At 32.4% G+C, this 22,045-nt stretch overlaps 3 protein-coding genes across 3 annotated transcripts; all 3 read left to right on the forward strand.

Moving 5' to 3' along the window:
• The first annotated feature begins 382 nt into the window (after nucleotides 1–382).
• Nucleotides 383–2,417, forward strand: LOC132284033 (uncharacterized). The gene is made up of 2 exons (XM_059786092.1): nucleotides 383–593; nucleotides 1,475–2,417. Exons 1-2 carry the CDS (start codon nucleotides 485–487, stop codon nucleotides 2,041–2,043), a joined length of 678 nt encoding a protein of 225 aa, XP_059642075.1. The 5' UTR covers nucleotides 383–484; the 3' UTR covers nucleotides 2,044–2,417.
• A 2,549-nt stretch (nucleotides 2,418–4,966) lies between these two features.
• LOC132285742 (16.9 kDa class I heat shock protein 3-like) lies at nucleotides 4,967–12,682 on the forward strand. Its single transcript, XM_059787938.1, has 2 exons — nucleotides 4,967–5,134; nucleotides 12,115–12,682. Exons 1-2 carry the CDS (start codon nucleotides 5,038–5,040, stop codon nucleotides 12,489–12,491), a joined length of 474 nt encoding a protein of 157 aa, XP_059643921.1. The 5' UTR covers nucleotides 4,967–5,037; the 3' UTR covers nucleotides 12,492–12,682.
• A 2,101-nt stretch (nucleotides 12,683–14,783) lies between these two features.
• Nucleotides 14,784–15,973, forward strand: LOC132286869 (uncharacterized). Its single transcript, XM_059789280.1, has 2 exons — nucleotides 14,784–14,851; nucleotides 15,418–15,973. The coding sequence occupies exon 2, from the start codon at nucleotides 15,431–15,433 to the stop codon at nucleotides 15,800–15,802; it is 372 nt and encodes a 123-aa protein (XP_059645263.1). The 5' UTR covers nucleotides 14,784–14,851; nucleotides 15,418–15,430; the 3' UTR covers nucleotides 15,803–15,973.
• Nucleotides 15,974–22,045: the final 6,072 nt, after the last annotated feature.

The following is a 22,045-nucleotide window of genomic DNA, read 5'->3' on the forward strand; positions in this document are numbered from 1 at the left end:
TTTTTTATATGATTCTACATGCAAGTAAAAATCTGAACGAGTTGTGATTGGTTGAGATTATGTACTCTTAAACCATGCGATGATTTCTTTGGAAAGAAATTTTTACATGATGAGTAAACCTGGTCATCACCTTATGCATCACCTGATATCTCTGCTCACAATTGCATGCTTATTGTAAACAGATTAATGATTCATATAAAAAGAGGGCTTTTGGACCCAAGTAAAGAATATTCCCTTTCCTCCTATTGTATAGAGACTATATAGGCTTTGCCTCCAAAACCACCCCAACACATTTCCAACAGGAAAAGTTTGGAATAACCTAAGTTTACAAGAAAAGCTAATGTGAATTTGAATCTATCTCTATCATTAATTTCCTCACCATAAAAATAATGTAAGTCTGCATGCATTCATCATCACGTACAAAGCTTCATTATCAATCAAGCAACTGCCATCGAAGAAAGAACTATCCGGCCGGTGCTCGTCAATGGCGAATAATAGGACAAACAAGAGCAGTTTCAGATTTGAAGAGTTCACACCTAGTGCTAGTTGGACGGAGGACTCGAATTGCCACTATCTGCTAGTTGATCTTCCTGGTATTGAAATTCTGTCTTTCATATATATTTAAATGCATATGATTCTTTTAATTTGCATTTGTAGAGGAATATATACATAGTTTTGAGGCCTTCATAACATTCCAAATAATTTGCTATTTCCCTTCCACTCATGTCTGAATGTTTTAAAAGTTTCAGATTAATATATATATATATATATATATATATATATATATATATATATATATATATATATATAGCTTATAGTAGCATGAATGTTGTGAGTTTGTTGGCTGAATTTTGTTTCACTTCGCGCCGTGGCCGGATTCAACTTGAAAGAGCCTTTTTGAGGCAAAATGATTCAACATTAAAGAGCGTTTTTGAGGCAAAATGATTCAACATTAAAGAGCCTTTTTGATTCATTTTGTCTTAGTGGGTCGTCAATTCCAAAATTTAACAGCATTTTAGGTATTTCATTTATTCTCAAAATCTCAAAATACTCCCAAAAAAAAATTTCAAAAATTTTGAAATTAATGTTTCTTAAATTTATTTTGTCCTAAACGCAGTTTAAATATTTGGTCATCATATTCAAAAATTGTCCACATTTGCTCAATTTGAAAATTGTAAGGTTTTTTTTTTTTTTTTGGCTAGGACTGTGGCTACAAATAGTTCGATCTACTTTACACAATTGTTTAAAAAAAATAAAAAATAAAAAAGTAGGTTTTTCCTTTCTTTTTTTTTTTTTCTTTTTTTTTCTTTTTTCGGTTGGATAATGAAATTACTGAATCATGTAAATTTTGTGTATAGTGTGCAGCATGTTTTATTTTTTTTCTTTTTGTGTTTTATTGGTTCTGTGGCGTTTGTTGTTATAACAAAGGTAAATAAGAAACATTACATGAAATTCTCTCATTTTTATCTTTAAGAATTCAAGATTGGCGAGGTGAAGCTTCAAATTGATAGCCATGGTCATGCGATGGTCAGTGGAGAAAGGCAAAAGTCGGAAAACATATATGTTCGCTTTGAGCAAACCTTTAGAGTGCCGGAAGATGCAGACCTTGAGAAAATGACTGGGAAATTTGAAGACGAGATTCTGTATGTGATTGTCCCAAAGCGAATAAAAGATGATGATGAAGAAGAAGAAGAGTCCGAGAATGGAATTGCCAACAGTGATGAGGAAGAAACCAGACATGAGGAAACAAACACAGATAAGGAAAATTTAGATCATGTTAATGAGAAACATCATAATACAGACCACAAACATCACAAGGAGGACGAGAATGAGAGAGAGGACCACGAAGAAGCTTTCTACGATAGCAGAAATAACTGGAGGGACGTCGAGGCCGGTCTGCTGCAAATTGTGATAGAGAAGTTAGGGAAGAACAAAGGGATGGTTGTACTGGTTGTGCTAGCATTTTCATTGGGGGTGATGGTGTCCAATAGGTTCCGATCAAATGGAAGCTTAGGGAACTCTTCAATCGGTGACCTTGTATAAGTAACTAGTCCTCGTGGGTTTGCTTCTATTTGTAAGATATTATCACATTGACATATTATCTGACTCTGTATAGAATAACAGAGAGACTGTGATAATTCAAACAATGAATGATAATTTGTAAACTATATAGTACTTCAAAAATGCAGTTGGAACATTTGGACAAAAAACTGTGCCCAACTTTTCAGAGTTTTTTTTTTGAAAGGTACTTTTCAGAGTTCTCTAACAAGTAATGTACCATTTAGTACTGTTGAGTTGCATTTGACTCAAATTAAGGGTCTTGTGTGGGTTTGCTGGTTTCTGCCTTGGGCGAGTTTCAACTTGGTTTGCAGTTGCCATTGTAACCAGATATGCAAGGCTGGTATAGTTTGTATTGCTTTGACTCCCCCAATAACCCACCATATATTATGTAATGATTGGTATGGGTTTGATACATTAAACATATATATATATATATATATATACAGTATTTGTGCATGTGTGAAAGATAAGATGTAAAGTGTATTTTAGTCGGGATATGAACTCTCTTTAATCCATTCAATGATTGTTTTTTGTTGCGAGTTAAATCTCTCATTCATTACATAAGCAAAAACTTCATCATCACATCAATTATACAAGCATATATAGAGATAACGTATTCATGCACAACACAACATTTTACATGGCTCGTGTAATCTAGCATTACGTCCATGGAAAGAAAGATTTCGATATGTATTAAGAAAGAGAATTACAACCACATATGTCAAAACCCTGAATTAGACTACATCCATACTCATGTCAAAATCTACTCACTCACTCATCAAGTCAGGCTACATACTAAGGAGTTGCATGTACTATTCCCTCTCTTTATAAAACTCACAACCCCTTACATCTTTAATCTTTCTCACCTTTTCAACCAACTCCATCTTTATTTACGGTCTTCAACTCATTCATTCTTGAACAAGGATTCTCCTATTTTGTCTAACAAGAAGTAACCACATCAATCACAACTCTATAATAACAACCTAATAAACTGAAACTTTTTTTCCAAATCTTCGGCCTTGCTCCTTGAGTCTTTGGGCTTCCAAAACCAAATAAAAATTTGTCTTTTACACAAATCAGCAAATTAAGAGTGACTCGTCCGTAATAATTCAACCGGTCGCACTTTTTAGAACTCCCCAAAGTGCAACCAGTCTGCAATAGTCCGACTGGTCCAACTTATTGAGAGCAACAATCTTAAAGAATCTGAGCCACAAACCAACAATTCTTACAAATTTATGGAACAAAAATAACATGGTTTAATAGATTAGATAATCGGATTATATACCCGCCCTTCACCTTGGACCCACTTGAAAGGAAGGAATGATACCAATTGGACTAAGCGCGGTTGACAGGTCGTTTTGCAAATATAAAATCTCTACAAAAAAATTTAGTGAAGATGATGTAATGAGAATGTCAATTCAACTAAACATTTTTCCAACTATTTTGGATCAAATACATTAATCTTATTTTTCATTCAAAGTGTCTTGTATGTTTGTGTAAGAAAACCTCAAGGACTTACCTCCCGAATCCCTACCAACGTTACTATGCCATTGGGACCTTGTTTTCATCTTCTTTGCATGCTCCAAATCTTGTGCTATATATATTTTCTTAATTTTTTTTCATCTTGTTTTTATCACTATGTTGTGGGCAATGAGATAACAACTTTCTAACTTTTCTTCATATGAGCGTACATATAGATCGAGAAGACCTCGCTAAGAACATCTTGGGGTTGTATTGTGAACTTGTATTTGGACCGTTTGCAACTCAACATAGGAAGGCCAATGTGACTTTAGAGCGATATGGTTACACATGCTTCATTATCTCACAGCAAGATTTTCTACATTGTTTATTGGGTAAAATGCGGTTACCTCCCTTATAGTTGGGGTTTATTATGCTTATCTTCCCTCTGTTTTGGATAGTTACAGTTACCTCCCTTCTAGTTACATGTGTCAATGTGTGTAACAAAACGACTCCTATTGTCACTTTTGCTAATAGTTAGAGATAGTCAACCTTGATGTAATAAGTATTTTTAGCTTCATATGATAAATATACCCTTCAAATATATAATTATTGGGTAAACACATTTGTTTAATACTTATGCAAAAAGAGAAATATAGACTTCATTAAAGAAATTTATATTAACGAAAATGCCGTGAGTTGAAGATATAATTGTTTTTTTCGCACAAGCAGCATTGGACAAAAGAGTCTTCACTATATTTGTCATATGAAGTTAAAAAGTTTGTCACATCAGTATTGACCATCTTTGACTGTTAGTGAAATTGACAACAGTGGTCGATTTGTTACACCCACGTAACTAAAAGAGAGGTAATTGTAATTATCCAAAACTCAAGGGAGGTAAGTGTAATAAACCCTAACTATAAGGGAGGTAAGTGTACTTTATGCATATTTATTTTATGTAATTTTTAATTGTAATTTCAACTCTTTTATTTCTATTTTGTAATTAATTGTAAATTTGTATTTGATGTTATAATTGTAAATTCCCAATGTGTTGAACAATCATAATATTTGAATATGTATTGTTTTGTACAATTTTAAAGTATACTATATAAATATAGAACAAGTTTTTCCCATAACAGTAGTGACAAATATATAGTTGAGTCTTGGAATCAGATCGAAGAACCTAAAGAAGAGAAGAGAATAAAGTAGGAAAGATATTCTTTGTTCGGATTCTTTTGCAGTCAGAATAATATAATCCTTTTTGTGGAATTTTAAATAACTTTTGGAGAATATAGGCTTTGCCTCCAAAACCCAACACACTTCCCACAGGAAAAGTTTGGAATAAGTATGCTGCTAATCTAAGTTTTACAAGAAAAGCTATTTGAATTTGGACCATCTCATTAATTTTCTCACCATATACTAATATAAGTCTGCATATATATATTCATCATCACAAAGCTTCATTATAATTAAACAACTATATAGACAAAGAACTATCCGGTATTCCATAGCTCATCAATGGCGGCCAAGGACAGATTCATATTTGAAGAGTTCACACCTCTTGCTGGTTGGACCCAGGACTTGAATTGCCACTATCTACTAGTTCATCTTCCTGGTATTGAAATTATCTCTTTCATATTTATTTGCATATATATGACCTTTTTATTTTTTATTTTTATTTTTAGGGTTTATAGAGGAATACTAAGTTTTGAGGCCTTTATAACATTAAAAATAACCTGCTATTTCTCTTCCGCTAATGTCTGTTAATTGTTTAAAAAGGTTCTATATATATATAATAGCATGAATAATGTTGTGAGGTTGTGGTCTGATTTTTGTTTCAACTCAGGTCGCAACAAGTTTCGAAATCAAAAAATGAGCTTTGATTTTGACTTATTTTGTCTCGTGGGTTGCAGACATGGGTTCCGGTCTTTATTACAATTAGTGGCAGAGCCAGAAATTACAAATAATTCTAAAAATATATAAATCAATTGGAATATATATTTTTAAATAATATTAGTCTTAGTATGTATATATTGGGAAAGTATAATTCAAACAATAAGAAAAAAGCAACTTAAATAAATAGAAATGGAAATTTGAACAAAAAGAAAAAAGACATGGAGAAGAGAAAGTAATAAGTTAAATGTAAAAAGAGAAGTGGTAAAGAAAAAAAAAAACATTGTTAAATTATTAATTTTTCTTCAGCAATTGTTTCAATTTGAGTGAATTTTTTTTTGTTTTTTTAAATGAACCATTTTAAATAAACAAAATATCGCAAGTTATAGAATTTGTTATTTAACAGGTGAGAAATGTTGTTGTTGGCATTTTATAGAATAAAAAATATTAATATATATGATATCATTGTTACTGGCATTTTGTCATTTTTCTCCTTTCCAAGTACTCATGCTGATAGACAGTAACAAATATTTCTAGATATTTTTCTTGTAAATACCATCTAACAAAATTTTTGACGAGAAAAATCATGAATTTTTATTAAACATAATAATGTAACTTGAACTCATATAATGCAAATTATTTTACAATAAGAACTGTTAATAATTTGGACTTCAAAATTTGAAAAAGTTCAAAGGGAATTATTTTTATGAGACCTTTCAAGGGAACAAAAGGTAATATTATTTCCACTTTCATTAGTTTGGGGCAATTAATAATAAGATTTTGAAAAAGATACGTGGGGCCAACTGAAATTAATCCCCCAGCCGCCACCTACCATATATTTTCACAATTTTTTGAAAAAAACATTGGGAGTATGAGAGAATACATAGGTATCCTCCTCTCACAATTTTTTGAATCTGTCTTGTACAAAAATATTTGACAAATTGTAATTTTACTGGAAACAGTACCCTGTGCAGCAATCTAATGCAAAAACGGGTTAAATATTCCAACGCGACTTTTGGACGACCCATAATTGAATCAGGTTTAAACATAAGTTAGACAGAATAATAACTTACTGTTCATTATATAATATTATAATATTTATACTATATAGACCTTAAAGCATTAACAATATTTAACAGACATGTTAAAACCATCTTCCTCCTCTTCTGGAGTACAGGAAAATCAGGATTCAGAATTGGTAAAAAATACTGAATTAGTGGAATGGACCAATGTTCAAAATAAATTGAACAGATGGACTATCCCTCCAGTAAGTGCTAAGAGCATTTACAAAATCGGAATGCTTAATTTAACTGATCTATGGACTGTCAAGACCATGGAACAGACCATGCAATTAAGCACAAAAGATACAATAATTAAGTTATTGTCTTTCCGTGACCTTCAGAGGCACATGCACAAATATAAGTACATCCATATAGGTTTAATTCAAATTGCTTTTAAACCTTTAACCTTGTTAGGTATGGATGCTTGTATTCAAACAACCCTTCGGGATGCTAGATGTCTGAAATTTCACCATTCCTTGATGGGTGCACTGGAAACCAGTCTATGTCATGGACCGGTTTATTTCAATGTCTATCCTAGTCTGAATTTATCTTTAACAGATAAAAATATCCATGAGGCAGTTAGTCTTCGGGTTCAGACCTATGGGTATGATTACTTACCTGGATCGGAAGTGATAAGTGTTATTTATCGCATCCATTACAAAGTACTTGATACTATGTGTCCAAATGCGATACGCAAAGACTCTAAAGGAGTAACAGCGTTATGGGACACTAATATGTACACCTCCAATGTTGCCACAAAGAGGATAATTCCTTGGAGTGAAATAACATTTCCTGAACATTGGACGATTTCTAACGCCGTCCCGGCACAGCCAATTGCTAATCATAGCTTAGACTGTGTTATTCAGGACCAAGATGGTGATGTTTTTCTGAATTTCAGAAAATCATTAGATCTACCTCGATCTACATCATCTAAAGGAAGTCATCTTCTTTATCATGTTTCTTGTCCTCCTTCTCGCCATTCGATTTCGTCGGATTACAAAAAGGAAGATCTTCCTGAAGTCGTTGGTCCAAATCAACTAACGCTGAAAGGAATACAGCAATCTCAGAATCAAATTCCAAGAGGAGTCTACGAGAAAGCACCAATAGGTATGTCTCGTCGCCAATTTGGAATTGAATTCAGCCCAACTCCATCTGAAATGGGAATCGGAAATGAATCTGTCAAGGATCAATTTGATGATCCTGTAGACATAAATGACCCTCATGAATATTAGTTTTAATGGATTTTGTCCCAGATAGAATTGCCATTAATACTGAATTTCAACAGGATCAATATAAAGAATTCAGAAATTGGTATTTTAAAGCTTTTGATCAAAATCAACTACAGCTTTTTAAAAATCAATTTTATGACTTTCTCCAAGAACGCAAAATGGTTATACCTTTTGTTTCTTGGTTTTATATGACCAATCATTCCATTGTTAATATAAACATATTGGATGATTTTTTCAAACCATGGACCACAACTGAAGATAAGGTTTATCACTCTGTCCATCCTCCCACTGAACATCTAATTCTGAAAAGGATAGACCCTGACAGTGGTATCAAAGTGGAAACCAAGGCTTATAGCCAACCTAAAATAATTGATCCATCCTGTAATGCTACTAAGAAAGAAATTTCTCATGTTTACAGGCAGAACAATTATACTAATGTTTGCTTGCAAACGATAGGGTCCCAGCTTGGGAGAATTGAAACAGAAATCGGCACGGTGTTAAATACAATTAATACTAAGTGTATTACTGTTAAACCTTCTCCTCCAGAAGCTTCCTTATCCAAAGCATTGGTGAAACCTGCAATTGAAGTTCAAGGCTTCAATCTTACACATCCTAAGAAGAATGAAGAATTTCTTACTCTTCTTACTCAGAAAATTCAAGGACTTAAAATTCAGACTTTATCCCATAATGAATCTGAAATAGGTTCTGATTCTGATAATGTGTTTCCTCATATTGAGGTTTTCCAAACCGATTTTCCTCAGATGCCTGAGTTAAATAGGATTGTCTATGATAAGAATATCCACTCCAATACAGCTCTTGCTCCGAGTAGATATTATTATCCTAGACCCACACCTCAAGATATCTTGTATGAAGAAGATTATTTTCATACACAGAAATCTTTTCATGGCAAGACCATTTATGAATGGAACATAGATGGCAAATCTGATTATCAGATTTACGAGGTTATTCATCAAATGTTGATGTATAGTCAAGTTTGTAAAATCAACAACAACACTGACCCAACCATTGCTAAGTTTGTCGTTGCTGGTTTTACAGGAATCCTTAAAGGATGGTGGGATAATGTTCTCACTGAAGTTCAGAAAGCTGAAATCTTTTCTGCTACCAAGCTTGTTAAAGATGAAGCTACTCAACAAGCAGGACCTGCTCCTGATGTGGTTTACACCCTCATCACCACTATTATCCAACATTTTGTTGGCCCTGAAGGTGCTAATAGTGAACGGAGTCGTGAGCTTCTACAGAATCTAAGATGTCCATCTTTAACTCATTTTCGGTGGTATAAAGATGTCTTCTTGGCAAAGGTTCTCCAACTCAATGATGCAAATCATGAGCATTGGAAAGCAAAATTTGTGGATGGTTTACCAACCTTTTTTGCTGAAAGAATCAGGAAAAAACTTAGAGATATGAATAATGGTATCTCTATCCCTTACAGAAACTATACCTATGGTGGATTAGTCAACATTGTAATCCAGGAAGGTCTAGCTCTCTGTAATGATCTGAAGTTACAATCCCAGTTAAAAGCACAAAGATTAACCGGTAGAAAGGAAGTAGGTGAATTTTGTGATCAATTTGCCTACCAAACTCCTTTATCTTATCCTAAACCTAGGAAAAGAAATAAGGTTGAAAAACCTTATAAAATGAAGTATTCCAAAAGAAAGAATTATTCAAAGGAAAAGGATAATTCTAGACAGTATACTAAGCCTAAAAGGAAATATATTCCTAAAGCAAAGGGTAAAGGAAAGCCCAAAGCTGAGGCTAAATGTTTCAAATGTGGACGTATCGGCCACTATGCAAACAAATGCAGAACTAAGGAGAAACTCAGTAGTCTTCACATCGAAGATGAACTAAGACTTCAATTAAGTAAATTATTACTTAATACCAGTTCTTCTGAATCTGAATCATCAGATGATTATGGGGATGTTGTTATGGAATTACATTCTTCTTCTTCCTCTGAAGCAGAAATTGGAAATCCTAGATGTTCTTGTAATCCCTCTCATGATGATTATTATAAGGCCATTGTTGAGATGAATGGGTTAAGCTTAAATGTTTTGACTTCGACTCAACAATCCTTATTGGATCTTATAGATCATATCCAGGATCCTCAAATCAAGATGAAAGTCTTTGAAATAGGTTCTGCTCTGGCACGATCTAATGAGGATTCGGATAATCCAGATTTTCTGAGAGCAGAAAATCATTACAGCATGAAAGAAGTTCTAAGCAGATTAGAACACCAAGGACAAAGTTCACGTCCTGCTAATCTCCTTGATCTCAGAATGGAGATTAATCTTTTAAAAGAAGAAATTCGTCAATTAAAGTCTCGTCAGACTAAGATGGATTTGGAAATTACTCTTTTAAAAGCAAAATCTGCAATTACACCTTCATCATCCCAGGAAAAAGTCCCTCAATCAGAAGGTACTAATTATCTTCAACTCTTGAATCAAGTTACTTACCAAAAATGGTATATATCTATCAATTTGGTAATTAATCAGGAGTACACAATCACTAATGCAATTGCTTTAGTTGATAGTGGTGCAGACATGAACTGCATACAGGAAGGATTGGTTCCTACTCAATATTTTGAGAAAACCACTCAAGGTCTTACCAGTGCAAGTGGAGGTAAGATGCAGATTAAGTATAAACTTAATCATGTTTTCATTTGTAAAGAAGGTATTTGTCTACCATCTACTTTCTTACTCATCAGAAATATGGCACAACAAGTTATTTTGGGTACTCCCTTTTTAGCTTTAATCATGCCAATTGAGAAAATTGATTCTCATGGAATATGCTCTAATTTACATGGCCAGTCAATTACTTTCCAGTTCTTGACCCCACCAGTAAATAAGCATATCAATGCTCTTAAAGATAACATTATCTTTAAGGAAAAGCAACTGAATTATTTGCAAAAGGAGGTATCCTCCTTAGTAATTAATCAAAGATTGGTACAACCCACTGAGCAACAGAAAATTGAGTCACTACGACAAAATTTTCTAAAGGAAATATGTAGTGACATTCCTAATGCTTTTTGGGCCAGAAAGAAGCATATTGTTTCTTTACCCTATGAAAAGGGATTTACCGATCGCATGATTCCTTCTAAAGCTAGTCCCAGCCACATGAAAGCTGACTACTTGGAATTATGTAAAACTGAAATCAGTTCTTTAATGGCAAAGAAGCTTGTCACTACTAGCTACTCCCCCTGGAGTTGCAGAGCTTTTTATGTCAATAAAAATGCTGAAAAAGAACGAGGAATTCCTCGATTGGTTATTGATTATCGGCCACTCAATCTTGCTTTGAGTTGGATCCGATACCCAATTCCCAACATCAAAGATCTTTTAGATAGGTTACAATCTGCTGTAATCTTTTCTAAATTTGATCTTAAATCTGGATATTACCAGGTACAGATTGCAGAAGAGGACAGGTACAAAACAGCTTTTTGCGTACCTTTTGGACAGTATGAATGGACAGTGATGCCATTTGGATTAAAAAATGCCCCTTCAGAATTTCAACATATTTTGAATGACATATTTAATCCTTTTACTGAATTTTCTATAGTTTATATTGATGATATTCTCATATTTTCCAAATCAATCGATCAGCATTATAAACACTTGAAAATTTTCAAACATGTTATTTACCGAAGTGGTTTAGTAGTTTCTGCTCCTAAACTAAAACTGTTTTTAACTAAGGTCAGATTTCTTGGTCATGAAATTTGTGATGGGAAAATTAGACCTATTAATCGCAGTATTGAGTTTGCTTCTAAATTTCCAGATGAAATTAAGGATAAAACTCAACTTCAAAGGTTTCTGGGTAGTTTGAATTATATTCGAAATCACTACAGAGATCTTGCACAGGATACAGCAATTTTGTACACCAGGTTAAGGAAATCTCCTTCCCCATGGACTTTGGAACACACCAAGGCAGTCCAGAAGATTAAACTCAGAGCAAAACAAATTCCTTATTTAGCCCTAGCTAATTCTTCATGGTTCAAAATTGTGGAAACAGATGCATCCAATATTGGATATGGTGGTATTCTTAAACAAAAGAATCCAAATACAGGAACAGAGGAGCTTGTTCGCTTCACTTCAGGAACTTGGAAAAATGCACAATTAAATTATTCAACCATCAAAAAGGAAATTCTTTCTTTGGTTAAATGCATTTATAAATTCCAAGATGGTTTAATCGATCCTAACATATATATATATATATATATATATATATATATATATATATATATTTTACATAATCAAAAGACTGTAAATCTTTGTATTTTGTGCGATACATAACTTATTTTATTTTATATTTGACCGTTTCTTGATTGTATTCTTGGTTTCCTGGCTTTTTTCATGGCAAATGTAATTAAGAATCATTACATGAAACTCACTATTGTTACCTTTAAGATTTCATGGAGGACGAGGTGAAGCTTAAACACGTGAGCCGTGGTCATTTTATGGTCAGTGGAGAGAGGCAAAAGTCCGAAAACAGATTTATTCACTTTGAGCAGACATTTGCATTGCCGGAAAATGCAGACTTTGAGCAAAACTCTTGGGTCTTTGACAAAGAGATTCTGCTTGTGACTATCCCGAAGGCGATAAAAGATGGTGAAGTAGAAGCAGAATACTGGAATTTTAACGAAGAAATCGAACATGAGGCTGGTCTGCTGCAAAGTGTGATAGAGAAGTTGAGGAAGAAGAACAAAGGGATGGTTATAATGACTCTGATAGCATTTTCATTAGCGGTGTTGGTGGCCAATAAGTTCCGATCAAACGGAAACTGAGAGAGCTCTTCAACCAGCTGTGACATTATATAGGTCACTCAAGTCTCGTGGGTTTGGTTCAATTTGTAACAAATAATCACAAATGTGTTTGCTTGTATTTGTAATATATGGAATATGCATGCACAAGAGTATTTTTGTGCACAGAAACAGTACTTACATGCACAAAAAGTGATACATGAAAGTAGTAAGAATAATTTGGACAAATGAATAGTAACAACAAACACCAATTTAACATGAAACTCCAGATTTTTTTATATAGATATCTGACGAAGCAAAACCATCTCTATCAAGATGGTAGACTCATTCTCTGTGCTATCGATAGGATCAATGATAACAAGTCACGCCTCATATTCCGAAATTTCTATGGATTTTTTATTTTTTATTTTTTTTAAACTAGTGTAATTTATGGGTTAATCGATCGTTTATTTTTTTAATGATTTGCCAAATAGTTTTTGGTGATTCTGTTCACCGTTTTTTGGCTCACACGGTCGAGGGAGTTTGTGGGCGTGCCAAAGTCTCAAAAAATGATTTGAACACCAACTATCTCTTTTTGGTGCCTGAATTCAAGAATTATGCAAGAGAGAGAATATGAAGAACTCTCGGCTAAATTTTTTTTCTGTCTTGAATGCAAGGACTTTTTATAGTATTTAAAAGAAAAGAAATGCAATAAATAAATAAATTTAAATTAAGCGGCTGAATTATAAATGGAATTTAAGGAAGTGGCTGAATTGAAATTACGTGAAAAATAAAGAGTGTAATGGAATAAGCTGGCTGAATATAGATGACTGGAATCTAATTAAAGATTGTCATTGAATTCAATTGGATAAAATAAGTATTTTGAATAGAATCAACATATATAATTAAACATTGCAAGAAAAAAGTAAGTTGCTGGAACTTAGATTACTTCAATGGAAATTGCCATTTGGACAAGGGAATTGAAATTTGATAGGTGAAATAGAGTCAATTGAATTTGATATTTATGTACCTTTTGTGGGTGGTGCTAGACCCTAATAAAAAGAAAGCCATTGAGACTATTGATTGATGTATTAATCACTGGGATAAAATTGATGTTGAGCCATTTTGTTTGATTGGCATGGACCATTTGAATAGAATACAACTCTTCTATTTATAGAATTTTCAATCAACTTCTTTTCCTAGTTATTAGAATCTTCTCTTCCTCGATTTTCTCAAACTAAGTTAAAATTGGAACTTCCTTATCATAACTCAACTTTCCTTGTTTGTAAGCTTTAGTTAATTGACCTATTGCCAAATTCCAATTTCCTTATGTGTTAGTTAACCCATCTTGACTAAGTCAACAAATTTAGTAACCTCTTGGTAAACTTGGTAGCCAATCACTTCTTCTCCTAAAATTCTATGTGTCACTTTCTAATTTGATCTAATATTTTCATATGGCGAATCCTCATGGTGACATGTCGAAAATATTTGTTATCTATTCATTGGTCTACGTCATCGCCAGGATGGCTGCTAAGTTTTGGTGCCAACAAATTCTAAACTCGTCACTTTAATTGGTATTTTTTCAAGAAAAGCAGTCATGAGATAACAAATCCAATGTTCTATTATGATTTCAAATGGTGCTCTCGGATTCAAGTTGATTACATTTTGCCATGTCAGCATTTTGGTCAATTTCAATTTTTTAAAATATCGTGACTTTTACTTCATCAAATAGTAAATATAAGTCCACAACACCATGTATTTGGAATAATCCAATGTAATATAAGTATCATGAACTAGATGAAGTTGTCGTTATTATTATTATTATTCTATTAACTATGTTGATATCGAACCTCTTAGAGTACCTCATAATCAACCATCGGCACTTGCAGACCTCCATTTCACATGACAATTACCGATAAAAATGTCTGGGAGTGGCCCCAAAGGGATTCAAATAAATGAATTGCAACCAAAAAAAAAAAAAAAAAAAAAAAAAAAAATTAATCTTACCAAACGACCTGTATATTTTCTAAAATATTCACAAGAGTTTTGGGTTTCTAAATCATATGTGCAAACTAATAAGGAGTGTTGGAATTAATTTCCACTTCTTAGTTCATAGGTGGTGAAATTTGTGGCTCAGCATGAAATTGGTAATTGATGGTAAAAATAAAAGTAAAATGCACAACCAGCGGATGGTAAGTCCTTGGGTTGAGAATAGACCAATAGACCGTGAGTGGGCATTCAGATTCCTCGCTAAAACAACTATTGTCCTGGCCATCAGTTATGTGATATGTTTTTATCCATCATTTCAAAGAATCAAGACTAGCCCTCAATTCCTATTTAAACCATTCTTTGGCTGGATTTCTAATACCTACTACAAGAGCTAGCCCAAACAATTGAGATTGCCTGTCTGTAAAATTCCATTTCAATCTCCTTCTTGCTTTTGTTACGGTTAATTAAATTTCACTATCACTTTTATAATTACGATCAAATTCCTCTCCGGTCACGTTTTCTCACGATTCTACATAGTTGGTGCATTAATTTCACCACTATCAATGATGAATTTCGCTAGTATAACGGTGAAATTAGTTGGTGCATTTTACGACTATCAACACCATTATAGTAGCGAAATTCACCATTGATAGATTTCACCATTATAGTAGCGAAATTTATCACTGATGGTAGTGAAGAACCGCGAAAAATCGTTACCAGAGAGGATAGCAATATGTGTGTATATATATATATATATATATATATATATCTAAGGATAAGTGGAATTAAAGAAATAATATCTACATAAGTTTTAGAATGGGTACGAGCAAGCCAATTCAATGGAGTAAGCATAAGATCAGTTTGGCATAACATATCCTTGCATTAATTTCATCATATGCACATTGCCCTTGATATTTTGTATATTAGTTAACTTTCCTAAGTGCTCACTGTTTTAGGGTTTCTACAAATCTTGCGTTTGTAGGAAAACTTTAGGTATGGGATCACAGCAAGCAGATTTGGAAAAAAAAGTCAGTGCAACCAAAGTTGACAAGGAAGAGAAACCTGAAAAGAAAGAGAAACATGGGGATGTGGAAGAGAAAGAACAGAAAGGGGATGATGAGAAGACAAAGGACAAGAAGGAAAAAGACAAGAGTGGTAAAGATAAGGAGGATGGTGGAAAGGAGAAGAAGAAGAAGAATCCTGAAGATAAGAAGGATCCAACTAAACTGAAGCAAAAGCTTGCAAAGATTGATGACAAAATGAAAGCACTAGCAATCAAGAGAGAGGATGTTTTGAAACTGATTAATGAACTTGAAAAAGGTGCCACCAACGCAAATGGAGGAGCCTCTGCACCAGCCAAGGCTTGAGGCTCAAAATATTATCAATTTTCGTTACTTTTTCATGTATATAATAAAGTGTAATTTGATTTGATGGAGGTAAGAAACCATCCATCTCTTTCATTACTTTCAATGTGTATATATGTATACAAATTTTATAATCAATTGATTTGAGTAAGAATCAAGGGAGCAAAAAATCCCTCCTGGACTTTCACCCGTTTGCAAAAAAATTTTTTATGAATATTTTTAACAATTAACTCCCCTCAATTATTATGAGGGGGTCATTTTAATTAACATCTGTTAGAGTAATTGTGTGAGGAAAATTTTCGGATAAAATTACCCTTAAAATGAAACATCGGTTTGAGTGATTGTGTGATAAAATTTTTGGACGAAATTACCTCAAAATCCATACAATACATTAGTATTACTAAAGTACCCATCACTCACAATTTTTTTTTTTAACTGCATAAAACACTAAAATGAGGCCTTTGATTTTAAAACGAGACCTTTGATTTTTTTTCTTTCGAAATGTTCTTGCATTTGGAATATATATAGTAATATGGTAGTTATTTATCAAATGTCAATTTAAATTGATTTTGCTGAAAAAAAAAAAAACTTGTACCATGATTTTTTATAAAATTTAAAAGTAGAAATTTATCAAACTATGTGACAAAATTATCTCATAATTCGGATGAAGTGTCTTTTTTCATTTATATAGATATGTGTGTGTGTGTGTAGCATATCACAATTTAATAGAAAAGTATTGGGATTAAGATTTATGATGTTGAAATAAATCAAATTTTATGTTATAATAAACGCTTTTTCTGCACAATAAATAAATAAATAATTGAAGATAGTCCAAACAAATATTTGTTATTTAAGTGAAATATCTTTTGACTATAAAAAATAAAAAGTAAAAAAACAAGTGTGAATTTTTTTTTTTTTTGGGGGGGGGGGGAGATTTCATTCAAGGTTAATATAGATGTTTTGATGATAACAAACCATTAATGGTATTTAAGGACTAATATTTACATTGAGTGTTATAGATTATTCACACTCAAATAATAACCTCAATGAAGCTATAAAGATCATTCCAAGTATTCCATTATTCAAGATCACATTAAGGAAAGTAATGGATACAAAGAAGACTTGAAGTTACAAGAACAAAATGTAGAGTCTATCCAAAGATAGCTTGGACATCAATAATCAAAAAAGCAACTTAAAGAAAGAAATAAAGTAAGGAAGCAAGAATACCTCAAAACCTACACGATCATGGACAAAGTATGAAGAAAAGGGTATATAGGATGGTGAGCGTTTATGATTCAATATCAAAGTATTTATGAATCCATTTGAAACTCATCTCTATAGGACCATGCATATCATATCATCATTTATATGTTCCTATATCCATTAGCAATAGACTATGTACTTCATTTATATATAATTAACACATGAAGCCATTGCTAAAGAATGAGTTAGTTCAAGCTTGCTTAAGCTTTGAAAGAACTCATCACTTGTGCTAGAAATGTTAAGACCATGCATATCAATTATATGATTCATATTGGTCAACTATTAAGGCACGAGAAGCTTTCATTACCATGAGTTGGCAAAGGACATTAGGACCCTGAATGCGCGTCATGAAAAACTGTATTTTTGGCTAAGTATGAAAAATGGCTAAGTGTGAAAAATGGATTTTTTGACATAATGATTATTTCAAAATAATTTTTCCTGGTAATAACTCATTATACTTCAAATAGCCTAAACTGATTTTAAGGGATTTTTTCATCCATTCTACATTGGTCTACAAGAGGATTCATTTTTACCAAAACTGTCGAAAATCCAAATTTGTACTAAAACTGAATTTCTACATTTTGATTTAGTTGGATTTTAATTTTCTTATATTTTTTATTGAATTCAAATAGGGGGTACTTCCTTATTTACATTGTAAACTTAAAGTAAATAGACATATAAATACTGTAAACTGTCTAGTTAAACTGTTTGAAACACTGTCATCAAAATTTGATGTCCATGTATCCGGTTAGGAAAATTCCTCTAACGGAGTAGATGAATAGGACAAAAACCATGTTCTGAAAATGACATCCTATAACCGATTAGGATATCTGTTCTAACCGAGTAGTTCAATGGACAGAATGAACCATTCAAGTATGACTACTCATAACCAGTTAGGAAAGTCTTTGTAACTGATTACTTACACTAAAGCAGAAAAGATCATTTTTCACATTGCAATTGTTGTAACCGGTTATAAACCCTTTTGTAATCGAGTAGTTGCTCTAAAACTGAAAATGCACTCATGGTTGATGTAACCGGTTAGAAAGGACTTTATAACCGGTTAGATAAGATCTGAATCTCATATAATCGAGTACTTTAAGTCTTGTAACCGGTTAAATGTATGGGTAGAAGCTTCCCAACGGCTATTTTGATCATTTGACCTCATGGGAACTTACCATAATGCCCCCAAACGGCTATATTCTTCCAAGGGCCTATAAATACACAATACAAGGATATTGTGGGTATGTAAGGGAGCCAACACTTGAGAGACCTCATTAGGCATCAAAGAGAGCTTTTGTTCTCACATTTTCTCTTCATATCTCTCATTCATTGATATACTATACTTGAGAGATTCAACTAAGGATTCAAAGAGTTTTTGCTTTATTCTATACTTGAGAGATCCTATTGAGTTTATAAGAGTTTTTATTCTTCACTTATATCATCCTCTCTCATTCATATAATTCATAGGGTTTGAGCTTCACTTATATTCATCAATACTCTAGTTGTGAGCTAAAATTTGTACATCTATCTTTGAGAGATTTCTTGTACTTCATTGTTCTTGTTACTATCTATTGTAAGGGTTGGTTTGACCAACCGGGTTGGTGTGACCCAAAGGAAGACTAAGGGAAGGTTGTTCTCTTAACAAGGTAAAGTAAGGAGTTGCTTCATGTAAATATTTGCTCTCCATCCGTAAGGAGAAACCATAGTGCATTGGGAAGTCTCAAGAGGAGTCTTGAGCTGAGGAATAGGAGTTTCTGAACCTCGCTAAAATTGCCGAGTCATTGTTTGCAATTTCTCTACCCTTATCTCTTTTATAATTGTACTATTAATTGTTTACTTTCATATCTTGAATATTACATAATTACTTAAGTGGTTGATTAGAAATTGTAAATCTATAAATTGCGAAAATTGGCCACTGACTCTATTCACCATTTCTAGAGTCAATCATTGGGCAATAATTGGTATCAGAGTCTAAACTCTATTAAAGGACTTAACCGTCTTAGAGTACGATCATGGCTAACAATGGTAGTATCACACACTTAGAAGGACAACCCATTGATAAACCTCCTTATTTTGATGGAAATGATTATATCTATTGAAAAAAATAGAATGAGGGCCTTTCTAAAAAGTATTGATATTGATTTATAGAAAGTTATAGAAAATGGTGGTCATATCCCAACCAAAATTATTGAAGGGAACAAAATTCCTAAATCAAAAGAGGAGTGGGATGAAAATGACCGTAGATTAATTAAATATAATGCTTTAGCCATATGTTATCTTTATTGTGCATTAAGCAAAAATGAATTCAATAAAATTATCTTTTGTAAAACGGCTAAAGAAATTTGGGACTTGCTTGAATTAGCCTATGTTGGATCAAGTCATGATAAGGATTCAATTATAAATGAACCCTCTAGCATAAATGAGATGCATTTTAGTTTTACTAACGTTACTAATCATTTGAATGTTATTGATAGAACTAACTCATCCACCTATAGTGAAGAAACTAACGAAATGCTAAAGAAGAGTATAACTCTCTAAGCTTCTAACAAAGAAGTAAGTAACATCAAAGAGGTGGTTAATCTTTATCTCATGGCCAATGAAGATGAGGTAAATTCTAATCATGAATCTTTTGATTTAAAATTTTTCTATAATGAATTAGTTGATGAGCATAATGAATTATTTGATGCAATTAAAGAAAATATGCTTGTGAAATGCGCTTTCTTTAAAAAGGAAAACCATGATCTCCTTTAAAGACATGAAAAAGTACAAATGGAAAATGACTCTTTGAAAAAGGAAAATCATTATCTTATGTAAAAATTCGAAAAGATTCAAATTGAAAATAAGTCATTGAAAAATGAAATGAAATGTATATTCTCTAAAGAGTTTTCATCAATTGATTTTATTTCTGAAAATAAGTCTTTAAAGAAAATCATTGATGATCAAAATGACATTTTAGCAAAATTTACCAAAGAAAAGGAGAATTTGAGTATTATGCTTGGTAAACAAAGAAAAATCTTTTTCAAAAATGGGATAGGATATGATTCTTACAATAAAGATGCATATTTATTGAAAAAGAGAAAGTTCTTAAATCATTCATTTGACAATAGTTCTTTTAAATATCCTAAATGCAATTATTGTAAAAAGTTAGGACACATAATTCAAAATTGTCCATTTAGAAAGAGGATAAGGACTAAGAGAATTTGGGTTCCAAAAAGAACTTATGAACTATTATCTAACTCCCATGGACCTAAGAAAATTTGGGTACCAAAAGAAGATTTTCTAAGTTTTCCTTGTAGGATTGCTTGATGGCATCCTATTTATTCAAGGATTATGAAGGAAACATCACACCTTGAAAAACTCCAAGGGCAAGGTAATCAGGAAATGCTAAAGGATATTTTCATGCTCAAAATTGCTTGACTATATACTTCCGTGATATGTTGAAATCATCTATGAGTATCAAAAATGAAAATATATTCTCATGCCAATGATCATTATATATAAAGAATCCTTAAAATGAGAATTATACTAAACCATTGAAGATGATATACATTGTAGATTTTTTATCTTCTTGGTACAATTACTCATTGTTTATGCAATTTGTTTAAATACATGCCTTCATTGATTGTAAAATAATTCTTCATGTATTACATTACTTGAAATTGCATTTGAAGATTTTCACTTGAATTAGAAGAAAATCACTTTAAAAAGTGTAAGTCTTGAGAAGGAACTTACTTTCCAATGAGTTAATATTCTTTGAAAATGAAATTTATTTTTGGAAAGAAAAGCTCTTCCTTAATTGTAGAATCCTTCAAGGATTTCAAAAATGGGGCACTTAATTCATTTTTGCCCACTTAAGAAAAATCTTATTTTTCGTATCAATTCTTGAATTTGATCATGGATAATGCACATGGAATTACATTATGATCTATATATGAAATTATGCTTTCCATTCAATTGTTAATCATTTCATATTGGTTCATTAGGTTGTATTTTGCCATAAGCATACATATTTATTGAATTGACAAATGCACTAGCATGCTAGAGACATTTAAAATTTTAATTTTGCTTGAAGCATTTTAATTAATGAGAGTACCACATTTGCGCTTTATTGAATTAAATTCCAAAAGGAACCATATCATGTGTACTAACTAGTGAGGACCCTAAAAGAATAGGGTACCAAAGAATGCCACTTGAGTATGCTTTGTAGGTTAAAGACCTCTTCCTTCAAGAACAAGTGGATTCACAAATATGGATGACTAAAGCACATGAAGAGAAATTAAGTTATGATTTCCCATTGTAAACAAAAGGATGAAGGATACATTACATTGAGAAAACATGCCAAAGCTAATGCAATTAATTGCTTTGGTAAATATCTCCTTCTTCATCACAAATGTGCTTTTAGTTAATAAGCTTGAATGTGACTTGATTATGCAGATAAAAAGTAGTACATGATTATTTTCATAGCATAATTTATGTAGTTGGTGATCTTGACATAAATACTACCTGTTGTAAAAACGTCTATATTATAGATTTTGATATTTTTGCATGAAAGTAGTTTGTTTTGGCATATGAGTTATGAACATGCTAACACGAAATGATTTTCTATCTTTTAAATGATCTTTAGATTAATTATGCCCAATCTTTGTGAAAGATTTGCTTTTTGTAAGATATGCCATTAAAGGAAAGCATACACTATCTCATGTAGACCATCAATGCTATTTCATTTGAACCTTATCAAATCTATCAAAGTATCAACATCTAAAAAGTCATCTATATGTTTTTGTGATCTTAAATACTTTATCCACTTTATTGTGTCATTTTTATGCATATAGAAAACGAGGTTGTTCATCTTGAAAATGTTTAGATGGACTTAAGGTAATGAAAAATCAAATAAGTCCTCATTTGAAAACCTATAGGAACAAATCTCATTGGAAGAGCCATCTCATGAAAAATAAGAATGAGAATTTCTAATGCCTTCCTAAC

This window comes from Cornus florida, unplaced genomic scaffold (assembly GCF_030987335.1).
Source record: "Cornus florida cultivar Cherokee Brave unplaced genomic scaffold, ASM3098733v1 CherokeeBrave_3.0.0_Hap2_Chr11, whole genome shotgun sequence".
NCBI classification, from domain to species: Eukaryota; Viridiplantae; Streptophyta; class Magnoliopsida; order Cornales; family Cornaceae; genus Cornus; species Cornus florida.

Coding starts and splice junctions, on each gene's coding strand:
- LOC132285742 (XM_059787938.1), top strand. CDS start 5,038: ATGGCGGCCAAGGACAGATTCATATTTGAAGAGTTCACACCTCTTGCT. Junction 5,135..12,114: donor TCTACTAGTTCATCTTCCTG/GTATTGAAATTA, acceptor GTTACCTTTAAG/ATTTCATGGAGGACGAGGTG.
- LOC132286869 (XM_059789280.1), top strand. CDS start 15,431: ATGGGATCACAGCAAGCAGATTTGGAAAAAAAAGTCAGTGCAACCAAA.
- LOC132284033 (XM_059786092.1), top strand. CDS start 485: ATGGCGAATAATAGGACAAACAAGAGCAGTTTCAGATTTGAAGAGTTC. Junction 594..1,474: donor TCTGCTAGTTGATCTTCCTG/GTATTGAAATTC, acceptor TTTATCTTTAAG/AATTCAAGATTGGCGAGGTG.